Below are 22998 nucleotides of genomic sequence, written 5' to 3' on the forward strand. Positions count from 1 at the left end.
TAATCACTGTCAGAAAGTGAGGTACTTAAATGTGAAACACTCTCAGCGTTAATTACTCTGAAAAAAATGTGAAGTAAAATTTATTATTATAGGTGATTTTTTAAGACTCACCCAAAAATCACTTTGTGAGAAGTAGTAAGGTACAATTTGTTTTAATTGTATCTACCTATTACTGAAAATTATATATACACACACACGCATGCAAACACATATGTACATAGGTGTATGTGTATTGCCTAACTCCTTCTTATATTATGTATACACACACACACATATGTGTATGTGAAACCATGTATGTGTATATGTATATGTGTGAAAAAGAACTTAGACAAACTAGATACTAATTAATGTCCCATGCTGTTCCAAGTGTTCTTGGCCATGATCTTAACATCATTACCTGACTCACTGAGCTTCAGCTCCTCGACTAGAAACTTGATACAACAATGCTTATCTCATTGGTTTTATAGAGGTGTTTAGAATATGGAAAAAATAATGTAATTAATGCACTTAGAAAATTACCCAGGTCTATAAATGTAAATGTTACTCTTTATCACTTTACCAAAGAATTTACCGACTGGATATTGCAATGGAAAAATCTCCAGAGAATGTTCCACTTATATACCTCTTTTAAATGGACAGCTATGATAATCCCTCCAATTATGGTGAGGAAATAGCCACAGAACTGTCTTCTGTAATAGGCACAGAGGTACAAATGTCAAAGTTTGGCATTAGGTTGATTACAGTTTTGTAGGCAAAGTTTTAGATTGAGAACAGCTTCTCAGCAGGATACAATTGATTAATCATACCTCCTTCCCTCTAGTAAGTCTCTGTTTACCATTTAAATATGCCAGCTTTGAAGCCTAACTTTCCAGGGACAGTAAAAAAGCCACAGGAATGGAACATATGTACCTGGAAGGAATATTTTCCTTACGCTTCTTACATGTAATTATAGTGTCTTTGTTCTTGATTGATCATTTCAAATTCACTTATTAGGCGGCACCACCTAACAAGAAAGTAATCCCTAACATCTGGATAGGATGGATCAGCCTCATGCTACACTTGAAATACTTTGCTTAAATTAAAGCTTTGATGAAGTAAGCTCAAATAAATGGCTTAGAGCCATCATTCAAAATGTGATAGACAGAATTACCCCCAGCGAACTGCAAGTCATCATTCAAGCTTGGCCCATTAAAATGTTGGTAAACTCTTAAGCTTTAAATATCTATTTATTCTAAAATAAGTTATAGTTAATACACATCACCCCATAATGTAGAGCCTGGTAATAATCTACATGGATAGGATTTTTTTTTTCATTTTCTAGCAACATCGATTATCAATCTCTTTATAAGTTAATGTGCTCATGAGACAAATTTCTTTAATAAGTATGGGCTTACAGTATAGCTCTTAGCTTCTCTAAAATAGCTAAACCAGGATTTAAGATCACCCTACTAGAAAGCAAATTTCCTGGGTCCAGAGAATCCTAGAATAACATCTGCTGAAGATTGTGTCAGCTGAGGACTGTGTCTAACAGTTTGGATACAAAAATGAGTGAACATATGTTTTTTTTAAAAAAAAAGGAAGAAGAAGAAAAGAAAAAAAAAGAAAGGGAAAAAGGGAGTAAAAGAAAAATAGTCTTCAAATTAAGTTCTGCTCTAGTTTTCTTTCATTTTATTATTATTAATTCTAAAATAGTCCACTTATACTTTTAAAATCAGTGATTTTTGACAGAAACCTTTGGCATGCATTCTATAAATCAGTAGAGAATTTGAACCAGGTTACTAAAAATATTTTTAAACCATATTTTTAAGTTCCTGGGGGAATGTTTCATATCTGGTTGAAGATGTGTGTTTTCTCCATTACAGGTAGATCCAAACAGCATTGCTGCCAAAGATGGCCGAATTCGAGAAGGGGATCGTATTTTGCAAGTATGTGGAATGGTCATTTCCTTTAGTTTCCTACCATTTGTTCAATAGTTTCAATTTTATTTAGTTTTTTAATAAAACGTTAGAGAAAAGAATTTGTCTTTTCTAGATAAAACATCCATAAAACAAATGGCTATCATTTTAAAAAAATTTTAAGTAAGGATGGTACTATTCATTAAGAATTATTGGCTACTAATGGAGCATCAAACTTTATATCGGAATCCGGGGATGTACTGCAAGGTGACTAACATAATATAATAAAAAATCATTTTAAAAAAATTACTGGCTAATAATTAGTGATTAAGGCATAATCTCTGGACTTCGATAACTCGGCTTCAACTTCTAGCTCCACCACTTACTCGGGCACCTTACTTTACCTCTCATCGTAGGCCTGTTTCCTCATCTTAAAAAACGGTAATAATAAAACGTACCATTGCAAAGGTTAAATGTGATTATACATGTGATGTTAGCACACTGCATGGTAAGTAACAAACATTAACTTCTAGTATTACTAGCAGCAACAGCACCAGTTACTGCTGCCTTTTCCAGAATAAATTAGGTAAACATGGATTCCTATGTTCCATTACTACCTGAAAGTCTAGAAGTCTGAAGAAATTTTATTTACTTACAATTGAGTGGCTAGGGACAGGGGGAGGAAAAATGCTCTTTTCCACATGGAAATGTGAAAACATAAAGACTGGCTACATTTCAGTTTAATGAGCAAGATGATAAGCAGAACATAAGGGGGATGTGGAGCTGGAAAGAATTCCAGGCCACGTTAGGAATAACCTTGAATGCCAACGTTTCTCTCCTGTACCCACCTCGACCCTTTGTCTCCCGAGTCCTTTCCCGTACAGAGTGCTGAGAAAGACACAGCTCCCCAGCTTGTGTGCCCACATTAACCCAGAATAAGAGCGGAGGCCCTTCAGGGTTGAGTCTACTGCAGATCACAGCTACAAAGCAGGGAGGATGACTCAGAAGACCAACTGAGGAAGTTAGCAACTGTTAAACATTCTGCATAACTTTCAGTCTTTGCGACAGACCTACAGTGCCCACTTCTCCTTACTCGATGCAAATGCCTGACCAAGGTCGCTTTGCATTCAACACGAATGGGTTCAATGCTCTGCCTAGAACCAGGGCTTCAAAAATAGACGAGATGCTCCCCACCCCCGTGTTTGGGGCACCCCCTGTGCAGTTAGGAAGACAGCTGCACATGCAGATGATGACAGTGCAGTGTGGCACTGTCACAACCGTGGTGTGTCCGCGCTGCCTGGTCCATACCACACCGCTATGCTGCCCAGCCTTCTCTCTTCTTCCCTTTCTTCGGGGCTCCCCTCACTGATTCACACACTTCTTCACACCCTTTCTCTTCTCTAGCTAGATGCCGCGAACTCCTCTTTCATCAAGGACCCTCTCCTAAGACTCCAGTCAGGAAAGAATAAAAGTGGTCATGCGTGGCCCTACGAATTTTTAGAAAACTTCAAGAATGTATAACTTCTATTTCTATAGCTCCTTAAGTGGCAACCTGTAGTTAAGCAGAATGGACTGTATATATGTATTTTCATATATACATACTATATGTTTTTATACTTCCTTATTCTTGGCTATATTAGAGGCAGATAAAGCATTCAGATAAAGGATTTACTAGATAATAAGACTTCCTTAATGGAGTTGGTTCATTGAAGAAGCAACAGCAGGATTGACACAATGCCCTGTCTGCCTGATTACTTTATATTCAGTGACAAATATGTCACACTTAATGAACAAATACATGTCACATTAAAAAGCCTAGAATTCAAGTCTGTTTGCACACACAGGAACAAAGAGTCTTAAGGGTGATGGTGAAACTGTATTAAATAAAACTGTGACAAAATTGTACCCATAGATGAATAGCTCCCATATGGCTGATGAGGATATTATGGGATACCCTATAACGAACAATTAATGACTGCTGTCTCAGGGAGATGAGAGGGGGAGAAAGAGAGGATTTACTTCTTATCCTCGGAGTTTCCTGACTGGCTTTTATTTAAATGAATCTCCTTAGAGCCATTGCGGTTTTAATTTCCTGTTCATGATGACCTAAGGAGAGTACTTCTATGGTCCTGTCCTCATTGTGTAGCTAAACTTTTCTAAAGGTAGTACGTTGCAGGTGTGTGAGATGACTTCACCCAGGGACACCTCCCACGTGCAGGCACTCACATGAGAGTGGCCCAAGGTAGAGATTGTACAGAAGAAAAACCATGACCCAATTTCATGAGGACACGTTCTAACTGTCGTGTTTCTTTCTCCACAAGCGCTTGACAGCTCTATATGCTGTGCTATTGCCACAAGCTTGTGGTATCAGATGTGGCCTCAGGAATTCATATGGGGAAGTCCTCTCACAAAATTGCCATGCTGAGTGAAGTCAGGCTTTCCTGAGCCCCACAGAAGAAGAATTAAAGACCACATTCATGATCCGAGGGGTCTAGTCTCACTTCCTTCTTGGGATAGTAAGCATACAATATTCCATGTCAGCAGCCTCATCTCATATTGGCTGAAAAAGTCAGACATGTTCCTAAGGATTACTTCCTCCCTGAAAAAACCCTGACAAAACTCAAGTAGTGGGATAATAAGACTCCTACTAAGTTTCTCTCTCTCTCTGCCCTACGCATAAACTTGTCCCCAGCATTTGGTCCTATACTTTTCTTTTCTTTGCTTTGGATAACTGTTTTTCTCCCTTTTCTGTTCTGCCCACCTCTCTATCTCTGCATATTATTCACACCTTCCTTCCACGCTAAAATATAAGCACACTTAAAATATATCATGCCTCTTTTGCCTTAGGTTCTTGGGTTTTCAAATAAATTCCATAGATGGTCAGATTACAAGAATTTTAGTTGCCCACCCCTAGCACAGTAATATAGGGAACCTAAAAATTGGTGTGTTCATGCAAAAAAGCTATATTAAACCATTTCTAGGCTTTTAGGCTTCTGTATTCATGTGCACACACACACACACGTACATACACACTCATACGCACATACAGGAGATTGGGCCTAAAGTGAGATTTTGGCTGATTTATCTTTGTAATGCCACAAATCTCTCCTAAGCCAAAGCAATATCTGCTTTGAAATCAATATTTACATAAGGCCATGCACAGAAAATGAGACAAGACATATTCTCTAGCGCAGGTTTCCCTCATTTATGACAAAAGTTACATGTTGCCTTTCTCCTGGTTCTCTTTCCCTCTCTGTTCTTAAAACAAAAGTCTTCCATTAAACTGTAGTGACGCACCCACTCATTTATCTCCTCCCCGCGATTCTGGGTCCTTCACCTTTATGTCTGCCTGGTGTTTTCACTCACAGCAAACAGCTTTCCCACGAGCAATGCTGTAGCTACAAGCCATCCTTCAGGAACAAGAGCAAATGAAGGTTGAAAGCTCTATCTGATTCCATTCCTGAAACCTTTTCATTCTTTGCTGAAACCCAGGGCTGCATTTCTTGACCCAGTATCACTTTGGGTATCAAAGTAGTGTCCTGAGTTCAATAGGCTCTACCAGCCAGTTGGCTAAAGTGGCCTTTATTTTGAAAAAGAAACAATAAATTACATTTTAACACCAGATTTCTGTGGTGAATTCATTTCCTTCTACATAGGATTCTGAATGGAAATGCATTTCTACAACATGGGATCAGTCCTTCCAGGACAAGGACATAATCCTGGGCCTGGAGACTGTAGCTGTGGTCACACAGAGTTCACAGAGGAGAGAGACGAATACCAACTCTAATGGGACCGCAAATCAAACACACCATACTGTTTCCTGATGGTTCTCTAAGACTTAAAAATACATATGAGAGAGTTAGATGTCTTTTAAAGTAGAATCATATTGGCTACTATGGATTTAATTGTTATGCATGAATTTTACTATATTTGCTTTCTTTAGAAGAAAAGAATCTTTACTGAGGATTAAAATATAAATATAAATAATGATAGTAGTAGTAGTAATACTAGCAATAACAAAAATATCAATGGTACCATGGGCCAACCCAGAGCACTTCCTGGATACTGGGCGCTTGTTTGAACCCTAGACATATATTAACTCATTTAACCCTTACAAGAACACTCTGAGAAAGGCACTCTTATCTGTACTTTAATATAGAAAACATAACAGTAACATTAAATAAACATGAATGAAGAGTATTTAGGTTAATGGTAAGTGAAATTTAGATGAAGAATTTAGATCTGTATACTTGAGAGAAAAAAGCCACGAGCATTAGATTTCACACAGAAAAGGTGAAGAGAAGCTGTCTGAGAGCACCCGACTCATTGTTCCCAGGACCCAGCATGCCTGATAGTAGATGGAGGGCAGACGATTAGGTCCATCACAGAGAGACAAGTAGATGCAGTGCAGATATGCTGTTAAGAATTACTATGAAGTGGACGTAAGCCCCCAAAGCTCACAGAAAGTAAACATTTTCAAGTTCATTGTTTTCTAACCACACTTCCCTGGGGATGGGGGAGGCGTAGTGGAATCCACCACTGCCATTTTTTTTTTTAAAGATTTTATTTATTTATTGGACAGAGATAGAGACAGCCAGCGAGAGAGGGAACACAAGCAGGGGGAGTGGGAGAGGAAGAAGCAGGCTCATAGCAGAGGAGCCTGACGTGGGGCTCGATCCCGTAACGCCGGGATTACGCCCTGAGCCGAAGGCAGACGCCTAACCGCTGTGCCACCCAGGCGCCCCCCACCACTGCCATTTTATCCTTATTTGTGGAAAAGCCTTGGATTCAGTACAGAAATAGCTTTTCAGATGTATATTAATGAAAAACCACAAAATACCCTTTCCAGTCATTAGTTTCCATTTTGGTATCACAGCTTTTGTTTTCTAATTTGATGAATTTTATTGTGAGTTGCCAAAAAAGGAAATGCGCTTGAAACTTGTCAAAGCTGGATTTCCTGTCTACATATACAAGGGAAAAACAAAGGTGATATTCATTTGATCAGAGCAAGAAAATACTTCATATGGTTGTACGATTCCCCCCTTTGACTGTTATGTATTGTCTGCTTTCTTTGTGTTCCATATATGTGGTAAGAGTCTAGGAATGAGGATCATTTATTGTGGTCCAGAGTTGAGATTCCTGGGCTTGTTTCAATAATCATACCTGTCCTCGTGTATGAGCCAGAATCCCAAAGATCCACAAGAAGAAAATCTCAGTAGTCCACTTCATGCTTGTCAGCAGATCCTTGGTGAAAGATTTTAATTATTGAAAAATTGGTCAGTACAGCCACATTTTCTATTTAATTTATTGAAATAATTAATACTTATTTTAGATATAATTACTTGACCTCTTCAATTGAAATTTCTTTCTGCATATTTTGATTCTGTACTATGATCAAAAACCTCATTGTCTCCATGGATTTGAGCAATCAATAAAATGAAATAAATATAAAATATCCAAAGAAAGAAGTTCAGTTAACTCAGAGCTAAATACGCTTGAACATGAAAATGTAGCTTAATATACAAAATTCAGAAACCTTATTTGCTCTCTCTGTAGAATTTAGGAAATGGAAAAAAGACATATTTTGAATTCCACCAGAGTCTTTTTACTCAAAAGTTTACTCAAGCTTAGTTTCTTGCAAAAAGCCATTTTTCCTCTGTGTTAATTTTTTTTAATTAAGTACACTTAAGAGATGAGACTTAAGATATTTCATTAGTTTTGTTGTTTGAGGAAATGGACAAATCTTAGAAAGAACTGTAGTATTGATAAGCATGTTACTGATGAAGTGTCCTTTTTTTGCTTAGTGAAGCAGTGAAAGATATCCTGAGAGTGATTGGGGCAACTGAGTCAGACCCACACAAATATGAGATGATTAAATGAGAATGCAATCAGCAGTGGCCTGGGAGCCCTGCCTGGTGAGAGATAATGCTGTAGCTCTCTAATTGGCTCGTGGCAGGCATGCAGGATGACGGATTTCAGATGTGGGATTGCCAGTCCTGCTTCCCCCAGCACTATTATCTCAGAGTGACACTTCCATTACTCTGAGCGGAGAAAGATGAACGTCACCTGTCAGTGGCTGGTTAATTGTGTTGCTAGATGTATGTTGCCAGGGCGCAGGTTGGACATTTATGAACATAACTGCTTCCTCTGATGTCCGCCATCCTTCAGGGATCGATATGGCTCTTACAGTAAGCACGTAATTGAGTGAAGGCACTTACCACTGAGGGCCTGAAGACGAGCCCATTGTGTGAGCTTCATTGTCCATACATTCACCATAAATGAGCTGATATTTGCCATTTATTGTGTGCAGCATTGTGGAAATGGAAACTAATGTGCCACTTTCATTTGTTTTCTAGATAAATGGGGAAGATGTCCAGAATCGAGAAGAAGCAGTGGCGTTGCTGTCTAGCGATGAGTGCAAGAGAATCGTGCTGCTCGTTGCAAGGCCAGAGATTCAGGTCAGAGCAGAGATCAGAAATCTGGAGACCGGACTTGACATCCGTTATTTGCTATTCTATATCAAATCAGTACCACAGATACTGGTAAAGCCAAGTATGCAAAACAGAAGTTAAAAGTCCTCTTTCCTAACTGACCAACCTTATCAACCTTATCTTTTTTTAAAAAAAGAAGGAAAAAAGCACACAAGATGGAACCATTATTCTCTCCTTCCACTTGCTAGTTATTTGAATTAATTCATAAATGAAAAATGGTTGACTTTGCATGATTCTTAATTCTGTCTGGATCCTTGCTTTAGCTTTCTATCTAAAAATACTTAATTGGCATTTTAAGGTATCTTGAAAGAATCTCTAGTGAGAGACACATTAGCATATCCAGCTATCAACTTACATCTTTGTAGAACTTTATCAAATAAAGTGGCCGACATAGCATGGTGTAGTTCCATGTATAGTAAAGGAATTTTTCCCAAGTGTAGATAGAGTGACAAAAACATCTGTCCGGCCAAAAGCAAGCAGAGAGCTTCTGGAGGAATTGTTTTTTATATCTTTAACAGAGGGAGATGTCATGAAAGTAAAGGAAAGGTAATGGTGGAAGAAAAGTGCTGTTGGTCCTTCTTTTTATATTCTTTTTATACCCCACCACAATGCAGAAAGGACAGCACGCTGCCGCCATTCTATCCATCTGTCAGTAGTTTGAGTGAAGTTGCTTATATCACCATTTGTCTCCCAGGTTATTGATCTGATATTTTTCAAACTCAGTAACTGCATACTATCTATAAATTACATTGAGTAAGTGTGTTTCAGTGTCAGACCAAATCCTGACTTGAATATAGTGGTTATAAAAGATCACCCTTTCCGCATATATTCTCTTCATGCCCTTGACCGTTCTGAATGGTTCCCATAAAGCCTGCTATAGCCCAAGGCAGAGTAAAGTTACACACCTGAGGTCTCAGGAGCGGGGAAGGGAGCCTACACGCCTGGCCGGACTGCCTGCTTAGGAGTGAATTTAAAAATACAGAATACGTATGAAAGTTCACTAATCATCTGGAAATTCTGCAAACCAGTTAGTCTCACGGATCCATTTTCTTGAACAGAAAGAAGAAAGGGGCTAAACACATGTTAGTGCAATTCATGGTAAACTGGAGAGAACTCAGGGGTCGTCCCTGTTATAGAAAAGATATTTCGATGTTATAATGTGGTTTCCCTGCCCTTTAAATGTAACTGCTAGAGAACCTCATTAATTTAGAATTAAAGCATTTCCTTAAACTATACCACAGAATGGCTATAATGAACTGTGGAAAGAATTAAAATTAATGGCATAAGACTAGATCCTGTTAATCATTGATAGAATACATATGCTTGGGAGAACTGGTGGCATTTTCAAACATCTGACTACACTCCTGACCTAGTAGAATCAGTGTTGGAGGATGAATTTCCAAACAAGACTTCCTTTCCACCGTTGAGAAAAGATGGCCGTCTGACTGCAGGATTCTCTCCGTCCTGTCAAAACCAGGATCTGCTTCAGCCCCTTGATCCTAAAGAAGCTTCATGACACTGGAAGAAAGCTAATTGCCTTTAGGAAATCGGATTTCTAGAAAAAGAAAGAAAGAAAATGCATCTTAACACCATATTTTAAAAATGTAATTTAAGCAGTACATGCTATAAAATGGCAAGAAAAAAAGATCCAAAAAAACCCTTGCCTTTATATCACCTATATTGTTTTTTATCAATTTCAGTGTATCTTATTATTGCATTTTTTGCACATCAGTTGTACTCAGTGAAAATGTAAAAGTTTCTTGTGTGGTTTTTCTAGCCTTTTTCTTTTTTAATATTTCAAATACTCTCTACATTCTTAGAAACGATCTACCGATTTGCTGGGGGCAGTCTTGTACATCTGTGCAATATTTTTAAATAACTCATTTCTTTCATTCCCTGTCAGCTTTCTTTCAGTTTCTGCCCATTTTCTTCCTCAGACCATTAAAGATATTGCTATTCTGTCCTCTTCCCCTTGGGACATTGGGGCAAAGAGGGCTCTCCTAAGAACTTGTACACACTCCTTCTGAGACAATGCAGGTTGTTCCTTTCTCTGAAATGTCACATGGGTTCCACTGGTGCACAGACAGATCCCAGTTTCATAAAGAGAGTCCTCCTTTCCTGTAGCTCAGCCCCAGGGAAGGGTCTGCCTGTGGCAGAGTCTGAAACTCAGACTGCCGTGAATGCATGTTTAGGTGGAAAGAGAAATACAACAGGGAAAGGAAGGGGGCAAGAAGCTCTCCTTACTCACTGTGCTGTGTATACCTCCAGCCCAAAGATTTGTCAAAGAGGATGTACACTGACTCCAGATGGCAACACAAGGATCTGTGGGATTCGCTAGTAAGAAAAGAGTTATAGGGAATCATTAATTTCTACTGTTTGTTCTCCTTATCTTTCCCAGCCCTTCATTTAATTTCAGAAGACTCTGTTCCATCATTCACTACATCTGTGCAAGCAAATATTTTGTTTGACCTGATTAAAGAAAAATTCCTTGGCATGCTTATAGAAAGTAAACATTTCTAGCTCTACATAATTTCTTTTGGAGTCTGAAAACTTACAAGGGATTAAAGAATGTAAAACTGGGGCTCCTGGGTGGCTCAGTCGGTTAAGCGTCCACCTTCGGCTCAGGTCATGATCTCAGGGTCCTGGGATCGAGCCTCCCATCAGGCTTCCTGCTCAGTAGGAAGCCTGCTTCTCTCTCTCCCTCTGCAGCTCCCCCTGCTTATGCTTGCTCTCCCTCTCTCTCTCTGTGCCAAATAAATAAAATCTTTTTGAAAAGAATGTTAGACAATTATAAATTGAATCTGAATTTTTAGTCAGCTTAATTTTCATAGTTCATCTGCATATCAAAGTCAGGGAGGTAGAACTCAGTCAAGTTCTTCAGGCTACATTAAGATAAATGAGGATGAATAAATGTGTCTACACTTTTGGCCTCAGTTAAATTTGAGTAATTTAAGTTCGAGGTAGCCTTTAACAAATACGAAGAAACTTACGGCTACCTTCATATCAAGGAATATGATCCATATATGTTAATGCCTTTGCTGGTGCTACTTAAGGTCCTCTCAGAATTTGTTTTCTTTTCAAGTTCTACAGTTTCAGTTACCTTTAAGAACTTATTTCGCCATTGTTGAGTGGTGAAAACACCTCAAACTACAGCTGACCCTCGAGCAATGCAGCGATTAGGAGAGCCAAAGCCCCCACCAAGTCAAAAATTGACGTTTAACTTCTGACTCCCCAGAACTTAACTACTAATAGCTGACTGTTGATTAGAAGCCTTACTAATAACATAAACACTCAATTAACACATATTTTATATGTCACATGTATTATACACTATTCTGACAATATAGTAAGCTAGAGGAAAGAAAATGTTATTAAGAAAAGCACAAGGAAGAGAAAATAGATTTAGATTACTGTACTGCATTTATAAAAAAAAAAAAAAAATCTGCATGTAAGTGGACCCATGCAGTTCAAACCCCTGTTGTTCAAGGGTCAACTGTATTGTCAATTTTGGCTCATTAGAAAGCTGCTATTTCTTTTAACACAGAGTAAAACAGAGCATGGACAATAATTCAGTTAATTTAATCAGCATAGACAGCTAATTTATGTAATCCAGCTCCAGAAATCCACTTTGAGGCAAATTATCTGTATTGACTGTCAACACTCATCATATTAGCAAGGTTTCCCACTTCACTTTGTATTGAGAAGCCAAAAGGATTTATTCAGTTTAATTTGTGTAAGACTCCCAGCAGAATACTTGCATCCCGCGCCCACAAACAAAACCCTGCATGCTCCACTCCCCTTAGATGCAACGGTTCAGAGAGATATATTTATATTTATCTTGCAATTGGAACTACCTGAAAAATGAATCAAAATAAACATGGCATAGCATCACCTTTTTTTTTTTTTGAGAAGAATAACTTAGATTTTTTCTTTTCTTCCCCCCAGATAAAATAAATGTCTGTATTTGTGGCAAGCAGCCATCTTGTTAACTTGGAAGCCATCTGCCTAAAGATAAAAAAAGCAGGATGAGGGTAGCATCAGTGTGTTCCAGGGTGGGGAACACTTTGTATGCAGTCTCCTTGGGGGTTGTTGATAAGGAGAAAAGCCCAATGGTCTCATGGCCCTATTAGCACCATTGTAGCTCTTTAACACGGGCACTGTTGGAGGCCATGAGCATGATGGCTGCGGACTGCACAATATGCTTTTCTTATATTTTGAGAGACGGTAATGTTCTGTACTGTGAGATCTACTTGGTTCTGAGAGAAAATCTGTAGCTCTGTTTCAGGAAGGGATAAAAGGCATACGAGTCCAATTTTTTTTTAATCACCTTTTCTTCCTTCCAAGAGGTGAACTTATCAGAGGCTCGTATTCTGAAGAGAATCATTATGATAAAAGGAACTGGTCAGGCATCGCCATTTAAGTTTACCCTCTTTTAGCATGAGTCCCCACTAGCCTAATGTAATGGACTAATGTATTCTTTTGCAGCTGGATGAAGGCTGGTTGGAAGATGAAAGGAACGAATTCTTAGAGGAGTTAAACCTGGAGGTGCTGGAAGAACAGCATAACGACGCGATGCCGTGCACGGCCAAGGAGGTGGAGCAGGTAGGCCAACGATTTGAGCTACGTCGTTTGAAAGGTTGCTGGGTTTTTTTTCTTAATATGTAACCATAAATGGAGTAAAAAACAAAATCAAAGAGTTTGATCAAACCCCTCTGTAAGGGTGATTTTTTAGAGCAGATGGACATCTCAAATGAAGCAGAGGGAATAAATACAATTTTTTTCTATGAAGATCCTTCTAGCTTGGAAAGTTTTGGGACCATTGTTGCCAGAGTACAGTAAGATTCAAATGTTGACCCAGGTACTGTTCGGCCTAATTCAGAAATTTAACAGCAAAAATATGCATTGCTTTTCAGTATGCCAGCTGGAGACAAACTATAGCGCATGAGATAACCCCTCTCCCCAAAATTAATTTTATAATTTAAAATATTAATGTGGCTTTTTGAATATTTAGACGACTGTAAGATGATGATGACATGATGTAAGCCATCAATCTTATTTATGGTATTGGTATCGTGGTCCTACCTATATACTCCGCAACAGGAGTCCCTCTGTTTGACATCATTGATATCATCTCGCCTTAGGGTCCCTAATCATTCAAGCAAAAATGCTGAGCTCCTCCTGTGTCCCAGGTGCCACTCTTGATCCTGAGCATACAAATTAAAATGAGCAAAGTTTCTGCTCTTAATTAATTCACTGCTAGTGAAAGATTACAGCAGGGCTTGTGGCAAACTGAGTCTTGGGATTCTTTTGTGATTGTTGTTGTTCCTATGGGATAAAAACAAGATCAATATATCCGAGATTTTTTAGGATGAATTCATGTCATGCATCTGCCTGATTTAATTTTATGAACACTTTTGCTGTCAGTTTATTGATCTATTTAATTATCACCTTAGTCTCCACATGAATTCTTAACACATTCTAAAAGATAGTTTAAAAAAAAAAATCTGGGGCAGTTAGGCTGAGGGACATGAAGCACAAACAGCCTGTCACTCTCCCAAGCTGCACGGCGGACTATACCACCTTGCTCGCGTTCCATAACAGAGACAACGCGTATGTGTAAGGGCACGTGCCCGTAGAGTAAATAAATCGTTGGATTGCAGACTGCAGTGTCAAAGCCGCGTGCACTGTACGTGCTGAGCATTCACGCTCATGGGCCACTTCGCCAACAGAAGTTCAGGCTCGAGAGTGATGCCGCTACCGTGGTGATTGCTTTTCAATATAGGCAGGACGGATTGAAATTCTTATGTATGACTTCGACGCTGGCCACAAATAAAGATATTTTTTGGTGGCAGCTGCTGGTTACAAGCAAGAAAGTCCTCGCTCCAGGCTTTTTCTCTCTTAGATACAAAATGTGACCTGATACAGAATTGACAGGAGGATGTTAGAATAAAGAAAGAAGGGAGAAATCCTGTCCAGGTGAAGTGATATGGTGTCAAATGCTGCCTACTCATCAGATGTAGTACAAATGCTGGGTCTTTTGAGGTAACACTAGATGTCCCTGAGGTTAGATTCTCATTGTGTGGAAATTTTTCTTCACCATGAGACTGAAAAATGATAAGAAGTACAGAAACCTTTAAAAGTCCTTTGCCCTTATAAACAATAACACTACATTAGAAATGTCTTGGTAGAAGCATTGCCTGTCACGGTAATAATTCCATAAGGAAATGATAAATGATAGAGTGACATTACATTAGAAAGTAGGAATTCTAGGTTTGGGAATGGAAAACACTTTTTTATTTTCACACTCACTCACAAACTGGTGACTGAAGAAAGGGAAATTCTATTTAAAAAAACCCAAAATGTATATCCGTACTTCAAAAGTAAAATCCATATACACATTAAAGTTTCACTTTACATACTGTCCTTGGTGTTAGGGCTGCTGTTGACACATCGTGGAATATCTCCCTTAGCATAATTTGTCTGTATCCTTGGCACTCCCCATAAAAATAAAATTAAAAAAAAAACTAGCCTTCTTGTATTTTTAAGCTCATTAAAGATATGAAAAAATATAAATGTGAATAACGTGGTATATTGACTCAGGTGTCCAATATCAATAATACCCTCTGGAGGATTTATGGCACATGTGACTGTCACCACATTGGATCCTTTCATCAGCTTACAGCAAGGAACGAAGAGATGTACCAAGCGCTCCACTGTTAGTCACCATTACTTATTTAGAACATTGGGTTTCGTGTTTTTTTTTTATCAATATGACATTTAAAATCTCAGTATATTTTCAACAAATTAGGAAAACTTCTTTTAGGAAAAGACTGGGAATCCTTAAATAATATTATACTTGGTTATGTTCTGTCCTCTGCAGTTTATGTTACATTTTGTTCTGTTTCTGTGGAAGAAAATAAAATAGTTTTCTTGAGAGACTCTTTCATGCCTGTTTTAGAATAACTTTTCTTATGCATTCTGTCCTTCTTTAACACTAACAGGCTTAATTATATTTAATTGTATAATTACATCTGCTAGAGGAAGACATATACATAAAATGGTGAGTAAGCTTATACATAAAGGAAATACAAGGTAGAAACTGCCATGTAGACTAGTGTATGATAAGTGATGGAGGAAAAAATAACTTCACCCTCTTCACAAAGAAAGAACTACATATGCATCCTTTTAGGATAGCAACAGCTAATTGTTCTGCACGAAAGCCAAAAATTACCAAGGAATAAAGTTTACATATGAAGTGTGTATTCACAAATATGTCATAAGTATATTTTTTGATATTATGCCCACATCTGGCAATCAATGCTGCTCCGATCTTCATGAGAAATGTCACTTTGAGTAGAATAAAATTCACCTCTGAAGGAAATTACCGGTTGAGCGTAGAAAAATAATTTTAAGCAAACCAAAGCAGTCCTAAGATGACTTTGTTGCTTTTGAGCAATGTGATTTAGAGACGCACTGAGGGCAGGGCACACGTATGCAGGAATGTGGCATCCCGGACATAGAAGAAATCCTGACTCTGGGGGATGGCACTGGCTTTTTCTACTTCTCTCTGGGCCACTAATAAGCTGAATCCATCTGGGATTAAAGTTCCTCATCAATAGAGAGAAGGACCAAGGCTCCAGTACCAACCTATTCCTGAAATACTGTGCTGTCTGGCTTACCTTACCAGTGTGTTATTAGATCAGCGAAGTTTCTTCTGAACTTAAAGTTCAGGAAAAAATCTTCATAATAAGGTGACGCGGCTTCAGAACTCCAGGCCTCATACTGCAGAAGACCAGTTAGACCATCTGTCTCATTCATCCTTTTGTGTGCTACCACCTCAGAGACTCATAAAGTCACTTCATTTACACACCTTCACGTCAGTTTCCCAAGTAAGAGAGGACCTTAAGGTAAGAATCATTTATTTAAATGTGGCCTGTTTTATTTATCCCCAAGTCAGGTCTCCAGGCAGCTTTGGTTTTCTTTATTTCAATTCATAAAAAGCTGCCCTGAGTGAATTGTCTTTATTTCTAAAATGGTTAAGGACACTAAAATGAGAACAGCTTTCTAGAAACCGTGCCTTTGCCAAGAAGCATCGCTTTTTTTTTTTCAAGCAAGTTTTGCAACAGCCAGTGTTTTTCAAAATAATCGATTTTCTTTGATCTCTCAACTTTATTTTCTCAGCCAAAAAAACAAGAAGAAGAAGAAGGCACAACAGACACGGCAACATCATCCTCCAACAACCATGAGAAGGACAGTGGAGTGGGGCGCACGGATGAAAGCTTGCGGAACGATGAGAGCTCAGAGCAGGAGAACGCAGCTGAGGATCCCAACAGCACCTCTTTGAAGAGCACGAGAGAGCTGGGGCAGAGCCGAGACACTCTAGGAAGCGTTGAACTTCAGTGCAATGAGAGCTTCGTGTCTGGCGAATACATTGACTCTGACTGCACTGGCAACCCAGACGAGGAGTGTGAAAGATTCCGACAGCTCTTGGAGCTCAAATGCAAGATTCGAAACCACGGAGAGTATGACCTATATTACTCGAGCAGCACAATAGAATGCCGTCAAGGGGAACAAGAGGGAGTGGAGCACGAGCTACAGTTGCTTAATGAAGAACTAAGAAATATTGAACTGGAGTGCCAGAATATCATGCAGGCTCACAGGCTCCAGAAAGTGACAGACCAATATGGAGACATCTGGGCTTTGCACGATGGAGGATTCCGGAATTATAACACCAGCATAGATATGCCACGGGGAAAACTAGATGACATCATGGAACACCCAGAGAAGTCGGACAAGGACAGTTCTAGTGCTTACAACACAGCAGAAAGCTGCAGAAGCACCCCACTCACTGTGGACCGTTCCCCTGACAGCTCGCTTCCAAGAATGATCAACCTCACCAATAAGAAAAACCTGAGAAGCACAATGGCCACCAATCGGTCTTCTTCTGGACCGAGCAGTAAAGAGTCGACCTCTACCAAAGCCAAAACCATTGAACAAGGCTGCAGCATGGAGGGCAAGGAGAAGATTTCAGAAAGCGACAAGCTTTCTGATCAGGAGAAAACCAGCAGTGAACACATCCCTTACCTGTCTCCTTACCACAGCTCCTCATACAGATATGCCAACATCCCAGCTCATGCCCGGCATTATCAAAGCTACATGCAGTTAATTCAACAGAAATCTGCAGTCGAGTATGCTCAGAGTCAGCTGAGTTTAGTGAGCATGTGCAAGGAGTCTCAGAAGTGTTCAGAGCCCAAGATGGAATGGAAGGTGAAAATCAGGAGCGACGGGACACGGTACATAACAAAGAGACCAGTGCGAGACCGGATTCTGAGGGAACGTGCCTTAAAGATCAAGGAGGAGCGTAGTGGCATGACGACGGATGATGACACCATGAGCGAGATGAAAATGGGCCGGTACTGGAGCAAAGAGGAGAGAAAGCAACACCTGGTCCGGGCCAAAGAGCAGCGTCGGCGCCGGGAGTTCATGATGCGGAGCCGCTTGGAGTGTCTTAAGGAGAGCCCCCAGAGTAGCAGTGAGGGCAAGAAGGAGATCAACATCATTGAACTGAGTCACAAAAAGATGATGAAAAAAAGAAACAAGAAAATTTTGGACAACTGGATGACAATCCAAGAACTGATGACCCACGGGGCCAAGTCTCCTGATGGCACACGAGTTCATAATGCCTTTTTGTCAGTCACCACTGTATGACCGAATGAATGGGATGCAACTGATTTTAGGAGGGTGCTACCAGTTTGGGTAGCGTATGATTGCCTCGTTCAATGTGGCGTTTTTATATATATTTCGTGACTCTTTATAGTTTAAATTTTTTGTAAGCAAAAATACCTGGTAATTTTTCATTTGTTTTTCGTATACTTGTACCTTCTTTTTGGCCAAGATCTTTCCTTAACTTGTGATATATTCATATTACTCATTTATATATATTAAAAACAAACAAACAAAAGGAAAGGAAACAAAAAACTTGAACAAAAATACTGAGGAGCCAATTAATTTCCTATTTTAATGTATCTATTGTAAGTTAAGATCTGGATTTATTTCTCTAGTTTACTTATTTTCTACTTTAAGAACAACTCAATGCCAAAACATTTCTATGCTTGCTTCCTGGCATAATACATATTAAATCAACCCTGTTAATAAATCATGTGCCACATCTTGTCTTATACATAAAAACCACGTCTTTTTAACATCCCGTTGTGCATTTAACACATAAATGGCCGTTGTCTTTGTCTCAGTAAAGTGTAGGTGGACAATCTTCCTGTGGTATGTAGTGACATTGGTCATGTAGCTAGAAAATCGTGGTAATTGTGACAATAAAAAATAAATTATTGATTATCCTTATGAAAAGTTATCAAGGAGTGTTTTATTTTCATTGTCCACTATGGTTACCAGATTTCAAATTAGTTATGTATGTATACTATTTAGAAGACTCCTAATTGTGAATTATAAAATGTGTACATTTTCTATCACTTTTTTCCAATAAAATTGTCTTGAAATACTTCCCATAAATCATTGTGTCACATATTCTTACCAGGATTGAATTAGATAATATATGTAAAGCATCCAACAGATGCTAACTAAACATCCGAAAAATATGAGTTTATCTCCCCTTGCCTCCCGTGAAAGGTAAAGCCAGGAAAAATTTAGGGAAAGACATGGATACTCCACTGAAGTATCTGACGATGTTTATAATGCCACTAAGTGTATTAGTTGGCTTGGGCTCCCATAACAAAATATCCTAGGCTGGGTAGCCTAAACAACAGGAATTTATTTCTCACAGCTCTGGAGGCTGGGAGGTCCAAGATCGAGATGCTGGCAGCTTCAGCAACTTTGGTGAGGGCTCTGTTCCTGTCTCGTAGATGGCCACCCTCTCCCTCTGTCTTCGGATGGCAGAGATGCAGAAAGGAAGCTGTCTGCTATCTCTTCTTATAAGGGCACTGAACCCCTCATAAGAACTCCACCCTCATGACTCCATCTAAACCTAATTATTTCCCAAAGGTCCCATCCCCAAATACCATCACATTGGAGGTTAGAACTTGTTCAAAATAGGAATTTTAGGGGGACACAATGAACTCTATAGCACTACATGCATTTATTTAGTTGCTCATTTGGGAATACATTTGGGAGAATCATCTTTTTAATAATTTCCAGCAGAGTCAACTATAAATGCCTTATATGTCAGTTTATGAGAAAGTGAGATTGCTAGATAACCAGGTTCTTTAAATCTAGCTTTGCATCATAAAAACCATATATATGTCGATTGTGATGCCTCCAGAGTAAAGGCCAAATCGGCCACGTACATGCAAACATGAGTTCGATCCCATGTTCATTCAACACAAGAGACTGTTGGAGACACAACATCTGAATATTTCTGAAGCTACTTTCCTGTTTAAAAAAACGACAGTGGCTTCTTATTAGCTCTTGAATCAGACTCTGATGCCTTGGCCTTATAATCCAGGCCCTTCATTCACTTGCCCACTTTGCCTACTGCTCCTCCTTTTTAGGTCTTGTCTGAGTTTATTCCTGGCTTCCCGTTTCTACTCTAGTTATCTTATTCTCTTCTCCTGCCTGAGGTTCCTGTGCCAAATTCTACACTTCCTTTAGAGCGTAATCACATAGACGTTTTCTCTTTGGAGCTCCTTTTGATGACGCCAGATTTTCTCAGCATTCTGGCATATACTAGATGCACCTGCGGTATTGTTTTACCTCTCTTTTTCAAATCCTGTTTATTTGAATCCCATGCCTAGAATGTATTGTCTCCCTGCATGGATTTTAAGTTCATGGAGTTCGGCCCTTGTGTCCCCCTCTGTCTTGGCAAACCTCTGTAGAATGCTATTTGAATACCAATGACTGCTAGTTGAATTAAATTGTTATATTCGTTTCTCTCTCTCCTCCACATATGGGTCCTTTTGTTACTGTTTTCCTTACTCTCCTACCTTTCCAAGTTCTTATCTCCTGAAGGGCTGTTACATAGATAGAAAAAAAATGAATCTTACTTACATACAATAAAACGCTGGACTCCGAAATTTTTAAGATAAGTGACAGCAATAGCAATCTAAGGCAACTGAAAATTTCATCACTTCCAACTTTAGCCATTCTTAATACAATCAACAAGACTACTCTGAATGCACCTGGAGTTTTTAAAATAAGAATGTCTATCTTAAAACCCAGTTTTTTTTCCTGACCTAATGCCTGTGGTTATTGTCTATCCTCTTGACATAACTGGGTTTAAATATTCACTGTATCCAAATTACTCCTATAGATATATGTGATTTGGAACCAACATGTAGATTTTTCCAGAAGAAACATGGACACATCTCACAGAATGCAGTGTTTCCAAAGTTACCAGTTTAATTTTATTTTTATTAAGGCCAAGTGTTCTTGCCAATTTTTAAAAAATGTGATGTTGGTATTTTTCATGTCTGTGTTTATACATTCTACAAGTTGAGAAATGTCTTTTTCAAAATTCAGTGAAAATCTGTGTTATGTTTTTATCTTTTTACGTAACGTATCTTTGTGCTAAACATGTTTTTTTTAGTAAATGAATAATAAATCTGCTGCTCAGCAAAGAAAAATAATTGGTTATATGTGGGATATTTTATTTCAGTTCAGAAGAAATATGTGAATGTAAAGAAAAAAATATCTTACATGAACTTACCTTTGAAATTTCATATTTTTATTGCTTTTTATACTCAAGATGTGTCAGAAATTGGTTTTAGAATCCCTATGTGCATGACCTAGGGGGTGGAAAATAATGCATATTCAACGGACATCTCTTCGGGGCATGCCATGAAGAAGGCCACTGTTGCCATCTTCTTTTGTGCTGATTGTCCTTCTCTGAAGACAGAACGTGGGCTGAGGCAGGACTCCTCTAACATAACTTTTCCATAGCTACCTACTGATTTAACCCATGTCTTATTGGTGTGACTAGATCTTCCACCTGAACACATTCTTTTTATCACTCCAGTGAGCTTCCGCTCTCTGCTTCAAATTCTTTGCTTTGTGATGGGTGCTATTGTTCACTTGTTCTTTCATGCTTATCACCTAAGTCTGCTCGAATTTCTTTTACCTGGTCAGTCAAAAAGCAGTGTTATTTTTTCTTTAAAATGTGTCAAGTTATCTTCAGTACCCTAAATCACCTTTGGCTGGACTGTCACTGTTTCATGCCTAATTACTATAGCAGATCTCTACCTGGTCTCCCTGTGTACCCTTTCCCGTCTATCCTACATATGATGGCAACACTTGGCCTCCTAAATGTCACTTTCCTCACTTGCTTAGATACCTTCAAGAGTCTTTCTGAGCAAGGGATACAATCTGAGTGCCTGAGACTATTATCTAAGGACTTCCATAGTTTAACGTCAACCTGTTTTTCCACCTGATCTCACACTTTTCTCCAGGAAGGACTTCCAACTCAGACCTCAGGAAACCTGTGCCTGGAGTAGATGAATAATTTGATGCACCTTCAAACTAATATTCTTTAAATTCTAATTAAATGTATTTTCTATTCATTTATTATACTCTTATTAGTTAATATCCATTATTTTTCTATTTCTATTAATCATTAATATAGCTGATGTAATATAACTAATATAGCATCATAATTATTATTAAGTAATTTTTATTAATTTTCAATTAATAAAGAACATTGCAACAGGTTCACTGACTAATTCACTTATAAAAAAAGAAAAACAGTTAAAAAAAAAGTTTCGCCCAGCAAATTATTTCTCACTTATTGGAAGTTTTGGTTTTTTTTGTTTTCTATCATTCTTTTCAAAATGTATGTCTTTGGAAGTACATTAAAGGACTTGGACTTTAGATAGAACAAACCATTTTCTCCTATAAATATGCATGATATGGTTTCAGAATTTCAGTGCGTACTGACTACCGGAAGGCGCTGACAAAAATAACTGACCAAGATTGTCACCTAGTAAGGAGAACTTTGAAATTTTTTGCTCTTTTGTTTTTTGCTGTTTCCACTCAAGTGGGCTGCCCTTTCCAGCCAAAGCAGAGCCAGTTCACACAACAGCCCTGCTAAGCGTTTGCTTTAGTCAGACATGCCTCCCCACAGTTTTTCAAACACACCATTCTCATTTCCCACACCACTCTTTGTTGTGTTTTGAGTGTTAGACAAAACCTTCTCTTTTCTCCCTGTCCATCCTTCCATCACTGTTTATTTCCTATCTTCCCATCTCTCCGGGAAACCTGCCCTAACTCTTGCTGGCAGCCACTCTTATTTCTAAACCCTCATAGATGGTATTGTCTTAACACTCACTTGACTTTCTACCCGATAGTGTCTAGAATTTTTTTCCTATAATGTGTCTGTCATGAGGATGGTGTGTTGCACAGTCACCATTGCCACATATGTCCTTCTGGCATTTCTTCTGTTTTACCAAACAGCAGCTGCTCAGGATTTTGGGTGCCATGCATATTTTTACACGTCCTAGTCAATGGTGTTGTGTTGCAAAAAAAGCGTTACTTCTGGGTTCATGGGCCATCTCTAAGCTAGAGTCCTGCTCATTATTCAGTAGCCCACTACATGTTTTTAACTTATTAATATCCACTACTTACTTTCTGCCTCCCTGCTCTGCCACTTACTA

General features: G+C 38.8%; 1 protein-coding gene across 1 annotated transcript in view; it reads left to right on the forward strand.

The window, feature by feature from the left end:
- PDZRN4 (PDZ domain containing ring finger 4) overlaps positions 1 to 20752 on the forward strand; it is a 343334-nt gene extending 322582 nt beyond the window's left edge. Inside the window, 4 exon segments of the mRNA XM_019805130.2 lie at positions 1863 to 1925; positions 8252 to 8353; positions 12872 to 12988; positions 16568 to 20752. Coding sequence (XP_019660689.2) covers positions 1863 to 1925; positions 8252 to 8353; positions 12872 to 12988; positions 16568 to 18094 — 1809 coding nt within the window. The 3' untranslated portion in view covers positions 18095 to 20752.
- The last annotated feature ends 2246 nt before the right edge of the window (positions 20753 to 22998 follow it).

The sequence above is a fragment of the Ailuropoda melanoleuca genome, chromosome 16, assembly GCF_002007445.2.
Source record: "Ailuropoda melanoleuca isolate Jingjing chromosome 16, ASM200744v2, whole genome shotgun sequence".
In the NCBI taxonomy this organism is placed as follows: domain Eukaryota; kingdom Metazoa; phylum Chordata; class Mammalia; order Carnivora; family Ursidae; genus Ailuropoda; species Ailuropoda melanoleuca.